The sequence below is a fragment of the Mustela nivalis genome (assembly GCF_964662115.1).
Source record: "Mustela nivalis genome assembly, chromosome: 17".
Classification (NCBI taxonomy): domain Eukaryota; kingdom Metazoa; phylum Chordata; class Mammalia; order Carnivora; family Mustelidae; genus Mustela; species Mustela nivalis.
The window spans coordinates 50073536-50096957 of record NC_139036.1 but is presented as its reverse complement, the minus strand read 5'-3'; the positions used below and the strand labels follow the sequence as shown (position 1 = coordinate 50096957).

General features: G+C 36.9%; 1 protein-coding gene across 15 annotated transcripts in view; it reads right to left on the bottom strand.

Annotated features, from left to right (window-relative positions):
• CEP112 (centrosomal protein 112) overlaps positions 1–23422 on the bottom strand; it is a 416468-nt gene that overhangs the window by 349493 nt on the left and 43553 nt on the right. For 14 of the 15 annotated variants that reach the window (XM_082706657.1, XM_082706645.1, XM_082706644.1 and 11 more), the window contains 2 exons: positions 12315–12362; positions 11763–11840 (listed from right to left, as the gene is read on the bottom strand). The exons of the other annotated variant lie outside the window; for it this stretch is intronic. In XM_082706657.1, the coding sequence (XP_082562783.1) occupies positions 11763–11840; positions 12315–12362 (126 nt within the window). The remainder of the gene's footprint in view (positions 1–11762; positions 11841–12314; positions 12363–23422) is intronic. 15 annotated transcript variants of the gene reach the window in all.

The following is a 23422-nucleotide window of genomic DNA, read 5'->3' as shown; positions in this document are numbered from 1 at the left end:
ATAAAATATGCAAAAAGAGAAAAATTTATTCTGATGCAGAGAAAAACTCGACAAACTACGAGTTTTCCATGAAGCAGAAAATGTCATACTTGGAAATATTGGCTGCCTTTATTTACTGCGACTACACAGTAAGTCAACTGTAAGACAGAAAAGCTCAAAAACACTGCTGATGTCACCCATGTGCACGGCCCAGCAATTTCCAAAGCCACACAACCGCATAGTGTGTTTGCTTCCTCCCACTTTCTACATCTCGACAATCACCGCAGCAAATTGCAGAAGACGTTGTTTCTAAAATAATCATCACTGTACTAACTCAGATGCCTAATTGTTACAACCATTTTTTAGAGAATTGTTATACTAGTCAGGGGATAGATATCATCATGTGTTGATAATTAAGATTTTTCCTGATTAACATCTCCAGTGTACCACCCTACTCTCAAAATGTTCACTTGTAGTATTCCATAATGCCAACTGTTACTCACTGTGCTTATTTCTAAACACAGCACAAAGAACAATGCTCTCTCTCTCTTGCTACCTTATCCATGGGGCTTAGAGATGGACGGCATTCTCCGAAGTCATTTCGAGTCTCCTCAGAACTCTTTAGAGTCAGAGAAGTGGTATTTAAACATACACAGTGCATATGGGTATTTTTCTTCTAATTTTTATATTTTGCTATGTATCATACACAAACATAATTTACATGCAATACAAACATAATCCCAATCCTATTCTATACTAAGTTTTTTTTTTAATTTTTGTTTAGCTTCTCTGCACTCTTTGGTGTTCACTTTTTATTTGACTCTCTCCCTCTCCTCCCCATGTCCTTCTGAAGTGTTAATACCCGCATGATGTATCCCTTAAGAACAACCTAGTACATCTGCATATCTCCTGCCATGTTCACAGCTCACATACAAACATACACAGGCATACACCAGGAAGGGGTTTTGTAGCACAGACTGCCAGTGTCCTCAGATATCTGTCTTCCTTTCCTTTCTTTGAGTCCCCTCCACCACCAAATTTGGGCTGGGCTGTACCACCAGAAGCTGCAAGTGACCACGTGACTAGCCATGGTTGAGGGCAGTACTGGGACAGAAATGCTGCAGGCAACTTTGACTGGATATCTAAAATAAGGTGGCTTTCTTTTCGCGCTCTCTTTCTTTCTGAAGGATGACTCTTAAAAGAGAAGGTACCAGCAAGCAACCATCCCCTCAGACCCAGAGACCGCAGTCACACACTGAAGATGGCAGAGCTACCCCAGGAGCCTGGGTCCCCAATGATGTCACAGAGCAAAGCACTCCCTACATACCCTGGGCTGTTAAGTGTGAGTTAAACCAAATTCCCTTCTTTAAACCACTATACCTTCAGCAGTACATATTGTTTTATTATGAATGTTTTACACAAATATATTTTTTCTGCATCTCACTTTTCTCTCTGCACATCTCATGGAAATCCCTCTTAAAACACCTCCTGTAGGGGTGCCTGGGTGGCTCAGTGGGTTGAAGCCTCTGCCTTCGGCTCAGGTCATGGTCCTGGCATCCTGGGATCCAGGCTCTCTGCTCGGTGGGGAGCCTGTTTCCCCCCGCCCCCTCTGCCTGCCTCTCTGCCCACTTGTGATCTCTGTCTGCCAAACAAATAAATAAAATCTTAAAAACAAAAAAAAACAACAACAAAAAAAGCAAAAAAAAAAAACCTGCTGTAGATTCTATTCATTCCTTTACATTATTACCACCTATTCCCTAATGGAAACAAAATTTGTTCCCTTAAAGCAAATTCACCTTACTTTCAGTATTTTTCTAATCCAAACACCACCACAAAATAATTCTCATACATGCGTCCTACACACCAGGGCTTGGGTGGCTATAGATTCTCAGAAGACAGGTGGATGAGTCCATGGTGGATACATGTTACTAGATTTTGCCCTCTGGTAAAGGTAAATTCAGGTGCTTACAGGGCAGAATAAATGTCTCTTCCCCTATGGCAAAAAATAAAATAAAATAAAATAAAATAAATAGAATAAAATAAAATATAAGAAATATAAAATAAAATAAAAGTAAAGTAAATTTCTCTTTCTCCCAAAAGAGTGATTACCTCTTTACTACTCTGACTTGGATTCCCCTGAAAACTACTCTTAGCCCCTTTTCACACATTCTGAGTCTATAAGAATCTGTTCTGGAAAATGTCCTGTCACAATTTTGATCCAAATTTCTGTCTGTCGGTCAGGAGGACCTCCTAGTGTGCAATACGCGTTAACACATAGCCTGTCCTAAATATTATCCCCAAATCTATTATATTTCTACTGATCTTGTTTGTTGTTATTTTTTTTTTTTTTACTACACAAAGCCTTTTATTTCACTTGAATCGAATACTGCTATCATTTATTTTATATGTCCTGGGTTTGGAAAAGTTTTAGGTCGGAAAGATCTTCTGGTTCCTAGAGTTTTATTTCATTTGCAAGATTTCTGTTGTCTTGAGGCTTTTTGTTTGGGCCTTTACAGATTGTTCAGTACATCCAGAATTTGTTTTTGTTTCTTTTTGTTTTTAAAGGACGATGATCTAATTTTACTTTCTTCCAGGTAAATGAAAGATTGTACCAGCATCATTTATTAACTAAAAATCTTTTCTCAGTGTATTGATAATAAATTTTGTTATTAAGTTTTTATTTTTACTGATATTTAATTTTTTTCTCTTCCGGTTTTGGTGTCAGGTCTATCTCATAAAATGAATTGAGAAGTATTCCCTCCTCCTCTACTAGCTCAAAGAATATGTATAATACTGGAATTCATTCTTCCTTAAATACTTCCTTACATAAATATGTAGTTTGAAAAGGAAAAGACATTTCAGCACCCTTTTCAGATAATTGTGGATTGCCTCTCACAAGTATTAGATTTTTAAAGTTACTTGAGCTGTGGAATCTGAAACTTGTCATGCTCTGTCACAGTAAGTTCTGCTGGTCTACCCTGAACGTGGAATGGACTTTTTAACCTGTGTGATGTCAGGACAGCATGGATTACTCATTTGGAAAACATCAGTTCAATGAGTTATGTAGATTTCCAAATATGGAAAATTTCGTAGTACAATACTGAAACTTCACATTGGTTAATATCAATGCTCATTCTCATCAGAAAAGTCTTAGTAAAAGTCTTGGTCTTAGAAAGCTCTCAAGCTCACAATGAGACAGGTTCATTTTGTTCGTTTTTCAGAGAATGTCGGCCAGATATCCAAGTCTGAATGACCACTGTTCGTCAGTCATTCTTTCAAATAAAAACAATCTTCTGCAGAAACAGCAACAGCTCCTCGCTCACAGAGTCACACAAGCGTGTTTCCTCTGGGCAGCCTTCATCCTTCAGTATGCAACGTTAAGTTCTCTTTGCAAAGCTCCATTCCTTCGCTCGGGATCAAAAAGAATGCATATCTGATTTAATAAAATAAAGAGTTTCATGGCTTGTTTCATCAGAAACATTCCTAAGTAAAATTGTTCATTTCTTTTCCCCTGTGACCGTGTGGCCCTGCAGAATAGAACCACCAAAAGAACGATGTGGTGCCACTGCCTTGATTTGGGCCAACATACAGGTTCACCCAGCATTGCATCTGTACCATCGTCAACATGGTAAAAAGATAAATAACATTTAAGTATCATTACAAAATATTGTTACAAAAACATTAAATACCATTACATAACATTTAAATATCATTACAAGTTTTGACCTCACAGACCTCATAAAAGAGTCTTGCGGGCTCATGGACAGCACTTTGAGAAGTGCTCTGCTACCCAGAGAAACTCTCACACATTTGTCAGGACACATGTACAAGATTGTCCATACAATTACTGTTTGTAAAAGCCAAAAATTAGAATAGACTCATCCATAAAATGGAGAGGAAAAGTGGCCAAGTAATTTAATAGAAATCTAGATGGCATAACAGCAACAATAATGGCAGATTCACCAATCTACTACTGAACAAAAGAAGTGATAGAATATATAAAGTCTAGGGGCGCCTGGATGGCTCAGAGGGTTAAAGCCTCTGCCTTCAGCTCAGGTCATGATCCTAGGGTCCTGGGATCAAGCTCTGCATCAGGCTCTCTGCCTCTCTCTCTGCCTACCTCTCTGCCTACTTGTGATCTCTGTCAAATAAATAAGTAAAATCTTAAAAAAAAAAAAAAAGAATATATAAAGTCTCATACTATTTACATGAAATTTAAAACCTACTAAAATAAAAATATTTTCACTTTTAAGGAGGCTGGCATTGGTGGTAAGATCAACTTTAAAAACAAAGGAGGTAAATTATCATCAGAAAAATCAAAATCAGGATAGTAGCTGCTCTTTTTAAAGACTTCTTTATTTATTAGAGAGAAAGAGCCCACACGTGAGTAGGGGGAAGGCCATAGGGAGAAGGAGAGAGAGAATCCTTAAGCAGACTCCTCATTGAGCACCAAGCTGGATGCAGGACTCGATCCTAGGACTCCAAGAGCATGTCCTGAGCTGAAATCAAGAGTTGGCCACTTACCCACCTGAGCCACCCAGATGCCCCAGTAGTTACTGCGAAAGAAGATGGAAACAATATGTTTGGGAAGGGTCAGACAGCAGGCTTCTGGAATATTAGCAACGATCTAATTCATTGCCTGGGTGTTTTTTACAATGGTATTCCTTTGTATGACTATTATATTTTGTGAGACTGTGTGAATCTGAATTTATATTCATATGAAATGTTTGAAAATATCAATTTTTTCATTTATTAGGTCAATAGTGTAAATTTTGCTATCTTGTATTTATTTAAATTCTATATTTAATTAGCAGATTCACAAAGGTAAAAATGCCTAATCGGCATCACATGTGAGAAGGAAGCAACATCCCTTTTTACACAATAAGTAACAATGTTCAATATAAGTGAAGGTGATGTTCAAAGGAAATTTTCTATTTTACTTCACAAAAAGAGCAATTTCTACCATCTGCTCTCTGAAAACTGATGGTTGCTCTGAAAACAGATCTCCCTTGTTGTGTTGTTTCTTAATTCATTTTCAGTGACAACGGTTTTCCAAATGACTTAATCTATGTGAGAAATCTTTTTTAAGAATACTAAAGAAAAAACCCACTGCTTAATGATGCTCACTGTCACAGAACTCTGTGATGTAGATATCACAGGAAATGTGTTCGCAATTACAAAGGCAAACAAGTTCAAGTGAGTTTGTGAATGATAGGCTAAAGTTAAAATAAGGATCACTGTCTCTGAACATGTTTTCCCGTAATGCCCAAAATTAATTGGAAATTTAAAAGAACATTTTTGTAAAAGAACATTTTTAAATAGCTTATGGGTATTCATATTTTTAAGCACAAAAAAAAAACCTATCAGTTTTTAACTGTAATAAAATAATACTGCAAATATTACTCATGCAACATCCATGGTATTTACCACACAATTATAAATTTAAAATGAAAGTTGTATTTTTTTAAAGTTTTATTTCTTAAGACTAATTAACTATTTCAGGACTCTCTAAAGTTTAAACAGAATCAAGTCCTTCATTGAATGCTTCATGACACAGATGAACTCTGTAATATGTATAAAATTTCATATCAATCAATTCTCTATATACTACCTGCCTTCTTTAACTTAAACATTAAAACCTCCTAATTTTTTATTGTAGACCTTAAAATTGACAGCCCTACATTACCATCACTACTCAGGACAAAAGCCTCTGAAATAGATCTGAAATTTAAATACAAAAATAAGATTTAAGGAGAGGCAAAAACATGAGTTAATTTTTTTCATAATCTTAGAACAAAAAGTGTTTTTCTAGGTATGATACAAAAACCAGAAGCCATAGAGAAAAGACTGATAGATCCAGCTTTTAAGAGAAAACTTGCATTAAAAAAAAAAAAAAAAAAAAAAACAGGAGTGCCTAGATGGCTCAGTGGGTTAAAGCCTCTGCCTTCAGCTCAGGTTATGATCCCAGGGTCCTGGGATCGAGCCCCACATCGAGCTCCCCATCAAGCCCTGCATCAGGCTCTCTGCTCAGCAGAGAACTGTCCCCCTCTCTCTCTGCCTGCCTCTCTGCCTACTTGTGATCTCTCACTCTCTGTCAAATAAAACCTTTAAACAAAACAATACAAATAAACCAAAGACATAGAGAAAAATGCTTGCAAGATATATGACACAGACTGGAATTCTTTTTTTTTTTTTTTTAAGATTTTATTTATTTACTTGAGAGAGAGAAAGAGAGAGAGAGACAGCATGAACGGGGCGGCGGGGTAGAGGGAGAAGTAGGCTCCCCACTGAGCAGGGAGTCCAATGCAGGATTCAATCCCAGGACCCTGAGATCATGACCTGAACCAAAGGCAGTCATTTAACTGACTCAGCCACCCAGGCGCCCCAGGACCGGAATTCTTTAACATAGAAATTGCTCAGGAAGGGTGGCTTAGTCCTGGGATTGAGCCTCCTTCCCCCTCTGCTCCTTCCCCAACTTGTGCTCATGTTCATCATGCTCTATCTCAAATGAGGAAATAAAATCTTTAAAAAAAGAGAGAGAGAGCAGGAAATACCAAGAGGTGTAATCAGAAGAGATCTGAGACTCCCTTAAAAAAAAAAAAGAAAAGAAAAGAAAAGAAAAAGAAATTGCTCAGGAATCACAATGAAGACAAACAATTCAACGAAAACATGGGAAACTATAAGAAAGGACAGCTCCTAAAAGTAAAATTAAAACAGACAAAAAATATGTTCATTCTCATTTTGATAAATGTAAATATCAAAACAAGATACTATTTTTCATGTCAACAACAATGAAAAATGTTTAGAATTGAATGTTGATGAAATGAGAAAAACAGACATTTCTCATACACTATTGGTGCAAATATAAGCAGACATAATCTTTTTTAATAGCTTTAATGAAGGGCGTAGCTGGGTGGCTCAGTGGGTTGAGCCTCTGCCTTCAGCTCAGCTCATGATCCCAGGGTCCTAGGATAGAGCCCCACATAGGGCTTCCTGCTCAGCGGGAAGCCTGTTTCTCCCTCTCCCACTCCCCTTGCTTGTGTTCCCTCTCTCACTGTCTCTCTCTCTGTCAAATAAATAAATAAAATCTTTAAAAAAAATAATAGCTTTGTTGAAATACACATAATTCCCACACCATAATATTCACCTATTTAAAGTAACAATTCAACAGCTTTTACTGTATCAGAGAATTAGGCAACCATCCTCACTCACAATCTAATTTCAGCACATTTTTAGCACTCCACAAAAGAATTCTCATATCCCTTAGTCATCACTCTCCCATTCTTCCTATACTGGCAGCCATACACACAGAATCTTATTTGAAGGGCAATCTGATGATGACAATAAAAAATTTAAGTGTGCAACCCTGTGAACGAGCAATTCCATTTCACAGAATGGATCATATAAGAATAAGTATGCGAGGGACACCTGGGTAGTTAAACCTCCAACTTTTTATTTCAGCTCAGCTCATGATCTCAGGGTGGTGGAATCGAGCCCTGCGTGGGGCCTCGTGCTTGCTGTGAAATCCACTTGAGGATTCTCTCCCTCCCTCTTTCCCTTCCACCACCCCAAAAAAAAGAAGCAAATCAGACACAAAGATATACACAGGGATGTTCCTCAAACACTATTACAGCATAATACACAACTTATATAGCTCAATCAGAAACTATATTACTATAATACTGGTATAGCAGTAAAGTAAAATACAGTGTAACTATTTAAAAGAAATAAAGACAATTTCTACATAGAAATATTATGACTATATATTTAAGTTAAAAAAACAAACTGAAGCAATGCTTATGATATTATTTGTATTGAAAAATAAGCTATTCCTACAAAATTTTAAAGAGAATATACACTAAATTTTTAGTTATGATTACCTCTGAAGGAAGAGGGTTAGATATTGAGAAAATGAAGATTACATCTTTAATTTCATATTTCATTTTAAAATAAAATAAACTCATTTTAAACAATGCTCTTCATTATTTTTTAAAACACCACCCAGCAACAACAAAAGCATTTTTAAAGATTTTTTTTTTTAAGATTTTATTTATTTATTTGACACACAGAGAGAGATCACAAGTAGGAAGAGAGGCAGGCAGAGAAAGGTGGGGAAGCAGGCTCCCTGCCGAGCAGAGAGCCCGACATGGGACTTGATCCCAGGACCCTGAGATCATGACCCGAGCTGAAGGCAGAGGCTTAACCCACTGAGCCACCCAGGTGCCCCAACAAAAACATTTTTTTGTAATTTTTTTTTTTTAAGATTTTATTTATTTACCTGACAGACAGAGATCACAAGTAGACAGAGAGGCAGGCAGAGACAGGGAAGCAGGCTCCCCGCTGAGCAGAGGGCCCAACACAGGGCTCCATCCCCGGACTCTGGGATCATGGACCTGAGCCAAAGGCAGAGGCTCAACCCACTGAGCCAACCAGGTGCCCCAACAAAAGCATTTTTAGATGAGAAGATGCAAAAGACACACCAGGGTTTTCTTACACAGACATGCAAGGTTCTACCAAACTTCAAAACAGAAAACCATATATCATCATATCCACAAGTAAATATTTAATAAAAGTGACTTAAGCAAGTAGACATAAGATTATCCTAAAGGATAACTATGCATATCACAATATAACTATGTATTTAAACTTAGGAAAAAATCCAAGTTAGAAAAATATCTCTGGAAAACAGACAAAAATAATAAGACAATATGACTGGTATTTTCTATTTCAAATATGAGAATATTAAAAAATTCTATCCTGCAAATACATGTTTGTATTACAAAATATAATTAGTATTTATGTATTTACAAAGGCAATATAAATTGCTACTTCCTCCGCCTTCAAATGGCTCCTGTTTATCTTTGTCTTTTTTTTTAAGATTTTATTTATTATTTGAGAGAGAGAGAGCACAGAGAGAGAGTGAAAGGGAGAAGCAGACTCCCTAATGACCAGAAAGTCCAATGCGGGCCTCAATTCTAGGACCCTGAGATCATGATCTGAGCCGAAGGCAGATGCTTAACCGACAGGTGCCCCTATCTTTGTCTTTTTATTTTCATTCTCATTTTTGCACGTAGTATATTCCTTACTTGTATCTTATAGTAACATACAATTTTCAATGGGCTTGTAAGTGTTAATTTTTATTCTAGAAGTAAAATTGCTAATGATACTAAACTTACAGAAATCCATCATTTCAATTTTATCATGTTTTAAGATATAATTCAGTACCCCAAGGAAATATTTAGAGATGCATCTAAAGATAAAGAGATTAAGGCTCTTCTTCCCAGGATTATTTATATTAGTGAAAGTACATAAAAATCTCTATTCCCAACAATAAGGATAAGTTAAATTAACTGGGGATACTTCCATAATTTGAAATATGTTTCAGCCATTAAAAATAGATGCTTAGGAACAAAATTTAACAGAATGAAAATTACTCAAATTATACAAAAAAATACTGTATCATCTCAAATTTCTAAGGAAGAATTTAGATTTATGGGATACATAAAGAAAAAACTAAAAGGCAATACAATATTTTGCCAGTGTTTTTATTTCTAGGAGTTGGTTTTATTGGCGATTTTTACTTCCTTCTTTACATATGACTATATTTTCCAAAATTTCTTCAATAAAAATCCACAAATTATTTTATAATCATAAATGGCACTTTAAAAGAAAGATGAAACTAAGATAATTCTCATACAGGGGTAGCTCAGCATATACTTTAAATATTTTAGTATGGAGAAAAATATGATAAACAAAAATTTCATAAGAAAGTCCAAAACAACTATGTAATTGCACAAAGGACTATTTTAGCCAAAATATATGCACTGGATATATTTTAAGATATGAAGTAAGTTGATGTTTACATGCAAACCTCTCAATGATGCCAAAAATATTCCTGTAGTATGCCAAAAAGAAAAACAAAAACATAAGGGTGTGGAAAAAAATAAAGCCACACACATTTAAAAATGAATATCTGATGTAATACATGATAGCTTTAAACGCTTTTTTCTCTCACTCAACACATATGTGGGTCGCACTGGTATGTTCATGCCTGACCCAAGGTGTCATCATAAAGAATAAAGATATTAACTCATCAAAGACCCCCAAAAGATTCAAAAAGCCAGTACTTCCTTTCAATTATTTTAATTATTCTATGGTAAGCAGCCTCAGCACTAAGAATTAGTACAAAACAAAAGTAAAAAGAAAAGTGGTTGGGAATGACTTGGAATGACTCGTAAAAACAATTAGTGACAATTCAGAAAAGAAAGAAATTCAAAATAAGAGCTCAAAAGATGTGTCTATATAGAGAAGTATTTTCCTCAAAGGCTTTTTAAAATGTAGTTGTTTTTTATTTCAACAGTTTTTTTAAACACTAAGATTGCACCAAGAAACAAAACCCCACATGCCTTAAACTGGAACCACGAAATTCATGACAAATAGTACTGAGATCAGCAGCAATAATTCCACCAGATTTAAAGTTAAAAGAAAAAACTGCCTTTCCTCTTCCATTATCAACAAAAAACAAATTATATGCTCACGCTATTGTTTGGAATATCTAAGCAAAAAAAAAAAAAAAATCAATGTCCTTTGTGATATTTTATAAATAGGGTGATGAGAAAACCCTTTCATGTTGAAAATCACCAAACTGAAATTAAAGTTTAGAAATTCTTAGAAGCATCCTCATTAAAATGAAAGAAAAAAATAATGAAAAATAAAATTATTTAATTAAATTTATTAGAAACATTAAGTCCAATAACATCTTTTATATTTGCACATTTAAACTATAATTTACAAGTTCCATACATACTCCTTATTCTCATTAATTTTGGTAATGACCCTGTGAAATCAATAATTACCCTCTATTTAAGCAAAAACTAATATTCTTGACTTCCCTGGCTAATATGACTACAGAATGGTAAGACAAATTAAGGACATAGTTTTTCAGGTTCCTAATCTGACAGTCTTCTATCACACCACACAGATGACCAAAAGTGTTTTACTAGTGTCATAAGCAAAAATAAAAATAATGATGATTTTCAGATTTCCTAGAACAGAAATTTTAAAAATAAAATCATAAAGCAAATTAACCTTCATTTCATGTCTACTATATGTGAAGCGTACAGGTACTTACAGACCATAAAATCTTCATACTAATCCTGTAAAGCAGGTGTCTCCCAAATTAGACAAGGAAACTGGGTGTCAGAGAGGGCAAGTATCTGCCCGTTTTCACACAGCAAATAAGTAGGACTTAAATCTAAGTATTCTTGACTCCATAGTTTATACTTTCAACCAATAAACAATACTGCTTCTTGGATAATTCTATTTTCCAATGACCAAAAAAGACAGTATATTATGTTATATATCAACCATAGCATAGCTTAATTCTGCAGATCAATTTAAATAGTAGAAACAGTAAGAATAGCAAAACTAGAAAGTTACATTAAAATCAGGTTGAGATAAAGGCAGGCTGGAGGGATTCCCTGAGGTCAAAGACACTGCTTCTGAAACCTGTCCTCTCCCCAGGCCCTGACACGCAGGAATGGATGGTCAGGAGACAGTCCCCTCAGCACTCGCAGAAAGTGGGAGATGTACACACACACACACACACACACACACACAAAACCCAGAAAAACAAGACTTGCCTACCCTGCATCATTATTTTACATTTGTACCAAAGACAACCTCTCCCTCCCACGCATAATTATTCAGACCTGAAAACTCATATGATAAAAAATACAAAAACTGTGTTCATTATTTGATACTCAGAAATACTTCAATCCTACCTCCTTCTCATGCATTCGAGAGAAGAGATGATCATCGTGGAAACTGCTGGATTTTCTCAGACTGAATTTGGGAGTCATCTGTTGAATGAGTAAGAGTTATTCAATACTTTTTTGGCCTGCCTTATCATTAACCAAAAAGGAAACTAAATTGCCTGAAGTTCACACCAAAGTAATACTGACATAGGAGAAAAAGGCGATTTATTAACTCGCAAGTGATAGGATTCATAAGACTATTATGCTTCATAATGTAGACTTTTGTTCTTTTCCGTAAATGACCTAACAATTACTTTATTTAAAAGTACCTGTCCATAAGGGGGCGCCTAGGTGGCTCAGTGGGTTGAGCACCTGACTCTTGATTTCAGCCCAGGTTCATGATCTCAGGGTCCTGGGGCTCCATGCTCATTGTGGAGTCCGCTTGGGATTCTCTCTCCCTCTGCCCCTCCCCGCACTTGTGCATGCACTCTCTTTCTCACTCACTCTCCTTCAATGAATAAATAAGGTCTTAAAAAAAAAAATCTGTCCATAGAAAAGGCCAATGACATTCCCACCTACCAGAGAAACTGGGATTGGCTTCTGTCTCAGGTATCGAGGATTTTCTATCTGAAAATTTGAGATAGAAATTAATAATTGTGTTAATTATTAATTATACTTTTGAGTTTTAATTTTTGCATTTTAATTATTATTTGATAAAATATAGAATTAAGCTGCTATACAAAATGTTTTCTATGTATCTTAATATTTAGTTTGTGTTATAGGATGGGTATCGTATGATATGCTTTTGGTAGCCCACTAACAAATAAAAATAAAACCTAGACTCCTTTACAGACAGAAATGCACCTTCATGACCCTCTTACAGCCTAACCACCCAGCTTCGTTTCCACTACTCCTCCCAACACGTTTTATACCCCCAGAACCCTGGCTGACTTACATTACTGAAGTATGGTAGTCTTCCTGTGCCTCTCCACCTCTAGGCACCACTCTGTGCCCCTCTAACCCCTACCTAATCAGCTTTAAGGTCTCCATTTCATTACTATACAGCCAGGCAGGTTCAGAGCATGAATCCTGACATTCACCTCCAGAATATTTACCAGAGTAGAGAATTCCTTTGGGACTCCTCCTGTATCTGCCTTTCAGGCTCATGTACCCCCTCAGTACACCCTGTATTCCACGGACACTAAACGACTTGCCTTACCTTGAAAAGCACTACCTTCTCTCTCAAATCTGAGTCTTTGCAACCTATGAACTCATTCTCCCAACTTCATCCTATGGTTCACTTACTCAAGACTCTTCCCCAAGAAATTTAATTAAGTTCCTCCTACTCAGAGAGTACCCTTCTACAATCAAACATCTGTCTTCTGTAAAAGAGTGCAAACTCTGAAAACAAACTATGACTGTCACAACCCATCTATCCCTAGCATCCACCAAAGGGCCAGGCAGGTGATGGGTGCCAATAAAAATGCATTAAGAAGAAAGGATGGAAGGAGGGTAAGAAGGAGGACCTGATGGACCTGATCCCTCCCTCTAACCGAGCTCCTCAAGTATCCTATGTGTCTCTCACTGCACATTCTAAGTGTTTATCAGTCTTTATGCACAACAAGTGCAAAGATAATCATGTCTCAGTTTTGTATTCTTGGTAACTAGCACAATACCTAATCTGTAGTAGCCTTTCAAGGAAGTATTTATTGAATGAATATACTGTATGATAAACTAGAAACACCGATTATTACCCCAACTATTTTGTTCACAAGTGAAGTGATAATTAAAAGTCATTATCAAAGGGATGCCTGGATGGCTCAGTCAGTTAAGCATCTGCATTCAGCTCAGGTCATGATCCCAGGGTCCTAGGATCGAGTCCCACATCAGTCTCCCTGCTCAGCGGGGAGCCTGCTTCTCCCTCTGCTGGCTGCCTCCCCTGCTTGTGCTCTCTCTCTCTCTCTCTCTCTCTGCGACAGATAAATAAATGAGATCTTTTAAAAAAATCATTATCATGGAATTCTAATTTCCTGACATCTTAAAGTTACAATTTACAACAGAGATAACCTCAAAATGTACAAGAATATAAATACAACAGTAACCATGACTTCAACCTAGAATGGTTTTTACCCTGAAGTACACCACTGGCATCAAATGACAAATTTTGTCAAACATATATTATCAGAATCTACTCTTCCAAAATCTATGTTTTCAAAAAGCTCCTCAAATGACTTATTATAGGTTTATAATCAAAGAAATAAACTACCCATACCCAAGTTCATAATAAAGATAAGGATGCACGGACCAATTAATCAAAGAATACAGCAGCAATGAAATTAAAAATAGAACTGATTATTCATGTTTAAAAAACAGAAAAGCCTCTATAGCAACAGATAAGATCTGAAGAGTAACTATATTTTAGCATCTAGATAAGGATTAATTTACAAAACAATTTTCTTTTGCCTGAAGACCGATTACTACAAAGTAATGGCAACCGTCTGAACTTAAATTTCTCTCCCCATCTTCCAGAAACCCATACAGATCAACAAAGAAAGCACGTTAAAAAACCCATCACTGATGTCTACAACATAACAAGAAGACATTACTAAAACCCTCGATTTACATGTAAGTGACCAAAGAAAGATAACAGATCAGCAGAATTAGATCCTGAGCCAAACCAGAGTGACAGCATGGAATAAAAAGGGAAGTGCCTCAGGGTCCTAGTGGTGTTGGAATATAAATGTCATCAAATATTGACCTGTAAAAGGAGAGTGGTCTACCTTTCGTGGGTCGCACCAAAAAACCTGATGGATCAGAGTGCTGGAGCCAGAAGAATCAAAAGAAGGGTGTGAAAAAGTGTAAAGAACCAGAGAAGGTTCTTAGGAAGGAACCACTTATGCAATAGAGAGAGGCTCCCTGGAAAGAAGTTTGTCCATGATGGAGGGAAAGAAAGAAGGAACTGAAGAAAAAGAACACTGGAGAAACAAGACGGAAGCAAAGAAGCAGAGGATGACGGGTCAAAATGACAACCACAAGAGGCAGAACTTATTAAAGAAAGTGAATTTCAGTGGAGCCGGAGAAGAAGGCTTTCCTAAACCAAGAAATAAAGTAAGTTACCCAAGCCATCCATCCTATACAGCCACTGGCTACCTCTTGTTCAAAAACATCTAAGATCAGTAATCGTGAACAACAACAAAAAGAATCCAACATCCATAAAAACTTCCTATAAAAAACAGAAAATCAAAATCAAAACCTGTCAGTAGTAGGAATTACTTTTTTTCAAAGCCATGAAATAGAAGAAAACAGTAATATGGGCCTCCTTTGGCCTCCCCTGTGTCAGGACTTTCATTCATTAGGGTTTTTTATGCAACCCACTTGACGCAGACCACTTTCCTGCAGGTCAACGTTTGACAATGTTTCTGTTCCACCACCAGGACAATATGTATTCAAGTATAACTTCTAAATAATCTCAGGAAGTTCGTAAAGAACACTACAAATAAAGACAGAAAACAGAAAGACATTGAACAGGAGCTGACCAAGTAAGAGCTCGGTGAAGTTGTGAGATGCCAAACTGATACATAAAAGTCAGCTGCATCTCTGTAAATTAGCAAAAGTCACTGAGGAAAAGAAAATAATTTTATAGAGACATCATTTGTAATCACAAAACAGCATATAATTCCTAAAAGCAAATCTAAGAAAATATACATAAGCTCTTTGTGCAGAAAATAATTCAGATTTTTTGAAAAATACTAATAATGAAATAAATAGTGAAACCATGTGTTTGGACAGTCTCAATATTATAAAAATGACATTCTCCTTAGCTTGATCTAGTGACTAAATTTTTCCAAACCAAAATCACAATAGGGCTTTGGTAAAACTTAATAAGCTCATTATAAGATGTATATAAATAAATAGACAAGAATAGCCAAGACATGCCTGAAGAAAACAAGCAAGGTGAAGTGACTTACTAAGATATAATAAAACTACAGTCATGAAGATAAGTCAATGGAATCAACTAGAGAGTACTGGAAATTCAAATAAATATGACAACATGACTCATGAAAAATCTAGCTTTGTGAATTGTTGAGAAAATAAAGCTGTGTTCAATAAGTGGAAAAGAGTGAGATCTGATTCCTTCTTGTACCACATATGATAAATTTCCAATGGATTAAATACTTATAATTAGGGACACCTGGGTGACTCAGTCAATTAAGTGTCTGCCTTCAGCTCAGGTCATGATCCCAGGGTCCTGGAATCGAGTCCCACATCGGGCTCCATGCTCAGTGGGGAGCCTGCCTCTCTCTCACTCTGCCTGCTGTTTCCTCTGCTTGTGCCCTCTCTCTCTGACAAACAAATAAAATCTTAAGAAAAAATACTTTACAATTAAAAGCAGAGCCATAAAACCTTTCAGAAGACAACTTCAAAGAATGACTTGAGGTGCCTGAGTGGCTCATTCAGTTAAGAGTCCAACTCCTGATTTCAACTGAGATCATGGTCTCAGGCTTATGAGATCAAGCCCCTTCTGGAGCTCCATGCTGGACATGAGCCTGCTTAAGATTCTCTCTCCCTCTCCCTGAATTTATAGCCTCAAAGTAGAAAAGATTTCTTAAGCAAGAACCAAAACAAAACATAACAAAATGCATAAACAAAAAGGAAATTAAAATATTTGACTAAGTAAGAACTTCTCTCCAAAAACGATATCATGAGTAAAATGAAAAGATAAGCCATAAACTGGGAGATGTTTGCACAAATGATCAGTCTCCAAAATGTGTAAAGAAGGTCTTTAAAATTTAATAAAAGAAATAACAATACAGTTTTTTTAAATGTGAAAAACATGAGACACATTTTACTGACAAAGAAATCTGAATGACTAATACACGTAGAATATATGTGCAATGTTTTCAGAAATAGGTAAATGTAAAGTAATTCCAGAGCGAGATGGCATTTTATAGCCCCCAGATTGGTACACATTAAAAATTTGACAATAAAAGTGTTCCAGATGGTGCACCACTGGTGGGTATATGAATTAATACATTCATTTTGGGAAGCATTTATTAAGTAGAGATAATAATAAAACCCACTTAAATACCGTACCAGAGAAAGAGGCACATTCTTTAGTAAATAACACTGTACTATATATACACACAGCTTTTTGAAAAACAGAGGCAGCAAATTTCCAGCAGGCAGCAAAGTACACTCAATAAATATTTATTGTCTGAAGGTATATATATGAAAAGTAAGTAACCATTCTCTATTTTTGGAATGGAGAAAACCAGCCAAGAAAGTAAGTTCTTCAAAAACACACCCAAACCTGCAAATACATAAAACCCTAATTCATGAAGCAGAATTAAATAGAAGGGGAAAAATAAAGGAAGGGGGAAACGGAATTCTCAAAGATGCTCAGGCTCTAATTAAGCTTAAAATTTAAAACCAAAAGCCAAGAAAACCATCTGTGACTTATTTTGACACAGCTCCACATTTACAAGCAGAGCACAAAATATTGGTTTAGCTAATTACAATGTAGCCTTTCAACTATGCAGAAGTGACTCCTGTTTCATCCTCTGCATCTTTAAAAGCCATTAAATACAGAAGTTAAAGACTCATTCTGTTATCATAAATTTTCTTTCTCAAGTTGACCAAAAAAAAGAAAGAAAATGAAAAAGTCTATTATAATATTTAAGAGCAACAATGAACACTGTAAACAAGTATAAATCTTCTGTTGTTCATTTACAGTACACTGAGTTTGTCTCGTAACCACTTTCAATATGTAATGAGAATTATCTATAGTAAAGCATGTTCTTGTGTCTACTTGGGGGAAATAAGCAATCTATTTTCTGATTTTTATAACAGCAGCCAGATGTGCTTTGAAGTTAAATGTTCCCACTTTGTAATCCACCAGCAAATGGACTTGAAGCAATCTATAAACAGTCTTAGCATTTACTTTTTTCATGCTCTTTTGGAAAATTTCTTGTTCTCTCATAATACCTCAAGAAAGAAGACCACAATAAAGAATGTCCAAAATGGAAGATAAAAAGGATTTATGGAAAACATTAAAGTCTAACAAAATATTATACAGAAAACAAAGCCAAAAAAAATTAAGTTCCAATAGCAAGAAAGATTCACATGACCAAACACTTCTTGTTTAAAGAGCAAACAAAATCACAGTAATAAAATACATAATAGTTTAAACTAGACACAAACACAAATACCTGAATGCTTTCTAATGAAAATTGGCTTTTAACATTTTATTTTGGTTAGTATTTTAGCCAAACTGGTTACAAGGGGTTCTGTCAGATTATTTCTTTGGATTATTCAGGATTTTGGTCAAACTGATCAAATATCCCTTATAGACTAATGTTGACCAATTAGAGAGGGTCTATGATTCCAGAAAAACAGAAAGACATTTTATCTAATATTTTAGCTGCCTTATAGGAAAGGGCATTATCAAGCAATATATTACTAGCACCACAACTAAAATAAATGTTTTTAAGTCACGGCATCAGTCAGAACTGCCAAAATTCTCCCGATAGCATAAAATAAATTCAGTTCTCAATGTCAAACTAATTATGCTCCAAAATAATATTTCTTTTTTTTTAAAGACTTTATTTATTTATTACATAAATAAATCAGAGAGAGATCACAAGTAGGCAGAGAGGCAGGCAGAGAGAGAGGGGCAAGCAGTCCTCCCACTGAGCAGAGAGCCTGATGCAGGGCTCGATCCCAGGACCCTGAGATCATGACCCAAGCCGAAGGCAGAGGCTTAACCCACTGAGCCTCCCAGATGCCCCCAAAATAATGTTTCTTAAGTCAGCATTTTAGAACTTGAAAAACGCTTTTCCTCAGAAATAATACTACAAATGGAAGTTCATTCATTGGTCTACTCACATTTCAACACACATATTGAGCACAAATTAAATACAGATATATAACGGCACAGTCCCTTGGCACACGGAAAAGCCAAAGGAACAGAATGGAAACAGACACGTACTATTACATGATTTATGAGACAAATAAAACTGTGGTACATCAGGAATAGTCTTCTCAATAAATGTGAGTGTCACCTAGAGATAGATTATATATATATATGACAAAAATAAATCTTAACACTCTATCTCATATACAGAAATCACCTCCAGATGATGTAATCTAAACAGAAAAAGTGAGGCACCTGAGTGGCTGAGTCGGTTAAGCGTCTATCTTCAGTTCAGGTCATGATCTCAGGGTCCTGGGCTAAGCCCCACATTGGGTTCCCTGCGGAAAGGGAGCCTGCTTTTCCCTCTCCCCCCTGCTTGTTCTCTCTCTCTCTCTATCTCTCTCAAATAAATAAAAACTTTAAAAAATAAACAAATACAACACAATAAAGTAAAACAACAGGGCTGCTAGAAGACAACATAGAAGAATATCTTCAGGACCTTAAGATGGTCAAAGATCTTAAATAGAACACAAAACAATACTAATCACATAGTGAAAAGATAAGAAAATGAACGGCATTAAAATATCCATTTTCTGTTCATCAAAGATACCAGTAAGACATTGAAGGAAAGCAACAAAGTAAGAGAAAATATTTATAATACTCCAAAAGGACTCTTACCCAAAATAGAGACAAAACTGTGACATATCAGTACGAAAAAAGCAAACAACCCAACAGGAAACCTGGCCAAGGCACAAGTAGGCACTTCACCCTGCGAGAGGCCATCTAAACTGCCAACAACTTCTGAAAGGTCACCTAACTGTCTTAGTCACCAGGAAAATACATACAAAAACCACACAAAGCAATGTCACCAACCACTCTCAAGAATGGCCAAATATTTTTAAGTAAAAAAAAAAAAAAAAAAAAAAAAATTCACTAACAATCCCAAGGATTGAAGAGAAAGTAGAGAAATAAGAGCTGGCCCTTGGCTGAGGAGGAGAAAACCCAGCAGTCACCTCAGAAACAGTCGGGCAGTATTCTGTACCCAACAAACAGCTCTCTGCTACGCTACAAATTACCCCAAAGCTTCACAGCTTCAAACTACACCCATTTTATTGAGCTCACAGTTCTGTGGGTCAGAAAGCTGGGCAACTCATCGGTTGGAACCACTCATCTCCACTTACTCTTTGTCTTCCTCTTCCTCTTTTGTTTACTAGACCAGCAGGACAGCTGCCCAGGTGCCTAGTTAGGATAGTTCCCAACAGGCTCCAGGGAGGAAGGCTCCAGTGAGCAGACCAGCCAGGCTTCCAACGGGAGAGTAAAGGCATATTGCCACTTGCTAACTGTTTATAGGCACCCCTAGCCCTTGATGGGCAGGTTCACTCCTCCCAGATGGCCCCTAGCCTCCAGGTGGGTCTGCCTGCCTCTAGAGTGCTGTCCACCCCTGGAACTACCTGTGGGATCTGGGGACACTCACTCCTGCTGACCTTGCCCAGCTCCCACTGCCTATCTTGAGAGCTAGCCCTGCACTAATCCCACACTCCTCCCAGACCCTGCTCTGGGGCTACGGCACAGAGTCCTCACTCTTCCTTTGCTTCTGGTGGGAGTGAGGCTTTGCGATCAGCATGTGAACCCACACGGGGAGTGGGCAGGTGACTAGGAACCAGCATGGAAGGCCCTGGAAAGTCCTCCTCCCAGCCCCCAGCCAGGGCTTCAGAAAAAGAAAAAGGAAAAAGGAAAAAAAAAAAGATAGTAAAGCATGAAATACACATAAATTATATTGGCAGAGTAAGAAAGCCTCCCCAAAACTAAAGGTTAAAATGCTCAGAGAGGAAGGAAAAAAAAGAGGAAGAAAATTAAATTGCTAGGTTTAATAAGTTAATTTCTACTTAGAATTAAGAATTCCTAAAAAAAAAAAAATACTGACACACTTCTGAAGAAAGAAAGAATATATTTGATGGAAAAAATGTATGTTTAACAAAATCTAGAAAATTATTCTGGAACATCTACTGCATCAGAACGAAGGTGTGTATGAAAGGCATGCCAGCAATATAAAAAATGCACCCTTAATGCAAAGCACTAAAATTAACTACTATTAACCAATCATTCACAGGAAGAAAAAAAGTCCATCACACATTCTCACACCAAACTAAAATCAAAGCAAAATCTAACCTTTTTAATACACTGGATTCTTAAATTATTCTATTGTGATCAAAAGATATAGTTCAGCCTGATTAATGTATAGATATTATAAATATATAAAAATGCAACACTTTCATATTTTACAGTTAGTGAACTCTTTGGACAATACAATCTGAGGGGTGTGAAGTGGCAGGGGGGGTGGGAGGTCGGGGTACCAGGTGGTGGGTATTACAGAGGGCACGGATTGCATGGAGCACTGGGTGTGGTGAAAAAATAATGAATACTGTTATGCCGAAATTCAATAAAAAATAAATTTTAAAAAAAGTGTGAAACCAAACCCAGGCAGACCTAGTTTTAAGGTATTACCTCAAAATATTTTACATCTTTTGTTTTAATTTTATTTTATAAATGAAAAATTTAATCCTCTGAACAGTTAAATAATTGGACAAAGTACTGTGTGTGCTAAGAAATAAGCATCAGAAGTTTCGAATAGCTAAGGGCAAAGGCAAGTTTAAAAGGATAGCCCAGAATTTCACTTTCCACTTTGATACTGCTTTCTGGCAAATATCAAAACAAATTGTCTTTCTGGGGTTTTTCCTGTGCTCTTCCACAATGGTAACTTGGGCCTTCCCTCCAGTGGCCGCTTCCCCTCCACCTTCAAACATAACAGTGTTTCTTTTAACTTACTATTCCCCTCTTGTTATTAATTCTCTCTCTTCTCTTTCACTAACATGCTCCCAAAATGGCTAGGAGATTCATATTGCTTTAATTTCTGATCCATTCCCTACCTTCTAATCATGCCCCTTACCAAGTCAGCTATCTCTTTTCTGCCCCCTGAAGACCAGCTGTCCAGCCTCTGGGTGTAGCCACCACCTCGAGCAGTGCGACTACGAAGTAGGATTCCAGCCCTCGAGTCTCTTGAACCTCCAAACCTTGACCTCCCCAATGGGACCGACCATCTCTTCAAACTCCACCCGTCTAAAAGGAAACTTGTAACTCTTCAAATGATTTCCCCCACCTGACAGTTAACTGAGCCAATGTTCCCATTTCCTAGAAGTAAACCTTTAGGTGCCCTTCCGGTCAGCTCACCAATCAGTCACTAGCATCCTTTACTCTCTTTGAAATGTCTTTTCTTTCAACACTTTCCATCTTCACAGAAATCACACTAACGTGCAGCTTACCACAAACACTGAAAAGACGATTGGCTCCCTTTCTCCAATTCCTACTTGCATCCACCATAACCTTCAAAATGCCACCAAGTCAATTTTCCCAAAGCACTGCTTTCATTAAAAACCATTATTAGAAGAAAGGGTTTTAGGTTTTTTAAAATAACAATCCCTACTGTCAGTGAAGAGGTTAAAAAAAAAAAAAAGAAAAGAAAAGGAAAGGAAAAAAGACAATCCCACATACTGCTGGTTGGAGAATAAATTGGTATATGCCTTCTGGGGGCAATGTACCAGGAAGGGATATAACCTGAGAAAGCAACCAAATATGTACACAAAGATTCTTTTTTTTTTTTTTTAAGATTTTATTTATTTATTTAACAGAGAGAGATCACAAGTAGGCAGAGAGGTAGGCAGAGAGAGACGGGGAAGCAGGCTCCCTGCTGAGCAGAGAGCCCAATGCAGGGCTTGATCCCAGGACCCTGGGATCATGACCTGAGCCAAAGGCAGAGGCTTTAACCCACAGAGCCACCCAGGTGCCCCTGTACACAAAGATTCTTAATGAGTGTTACTTGCATTAGCCATAAACTGGGAGCAACCGAAATGTCCAAAAATAGCAGAATGCTTAAATAAGTTATGGAATACCCATCCAAAAGAAAAATCAGTGCTATGGTTAATCATATTTATAGAACTATTATAAACTTAGAGCAAATTTAAACAGTGCAAAATGGTATTTGTAATGTGACCCCAATTTTGTTTTAATTTTAATTTTATAAATATACACAGGAAAAAAAGGAGGGGAGAAAATATATAGCAAAAGGCTAAACCATCTCTCAGTGTTAAGATTTTCAAACATACTTTATTTCTCTAATTTTCTATATTTTTCAAATTTTCAAATTACAATTTATTAATAACAAAGTGTGGGGCGACTAGGTGGCTCAGTGGGTGAAAGCCTCTGCCTTCAGCTCAGGTCATGATCTCAAGTCCTGGGATCGAGCCCCGCATCGGGCTCTCTGCTCAGCAGGGAGCCTGCTTCCCCCTCTCTCTCTGCCTGCCTTGTGATCTGTCTCTGTCAAATAAATAAAGAAAATCTTTGAAAAAAAAAAAGCGATAAAAATTGTTCTAACCCCCTTTTCATTTCCTCAAAGCTTTTAAATGGCATCAGGCAAAGTGGACCATGGAAGGAAAAAATAAACCTCCAGGGCTCACTATTGCCTAAAATGTAAAAGCTAAACCACTCAATTTAGCATTCAAAGCTCCAATACAATCCACCCGATCAATGTTGCCCCTCACCCACTACCTAAGTCCCAAAGATCCAGTCATGACAGCTGACTTACACCACCCACATTTCTTCAGACCTCTCTCTTCCTAGCTCTGCACTTCCACGCCTGTCTAGAAACATCCAGGCCCCTCTCGGTCTTTGCACCAAAAACAGCTGCCCACGATGTCAGCTCATCCAGGATGTCTCCTAA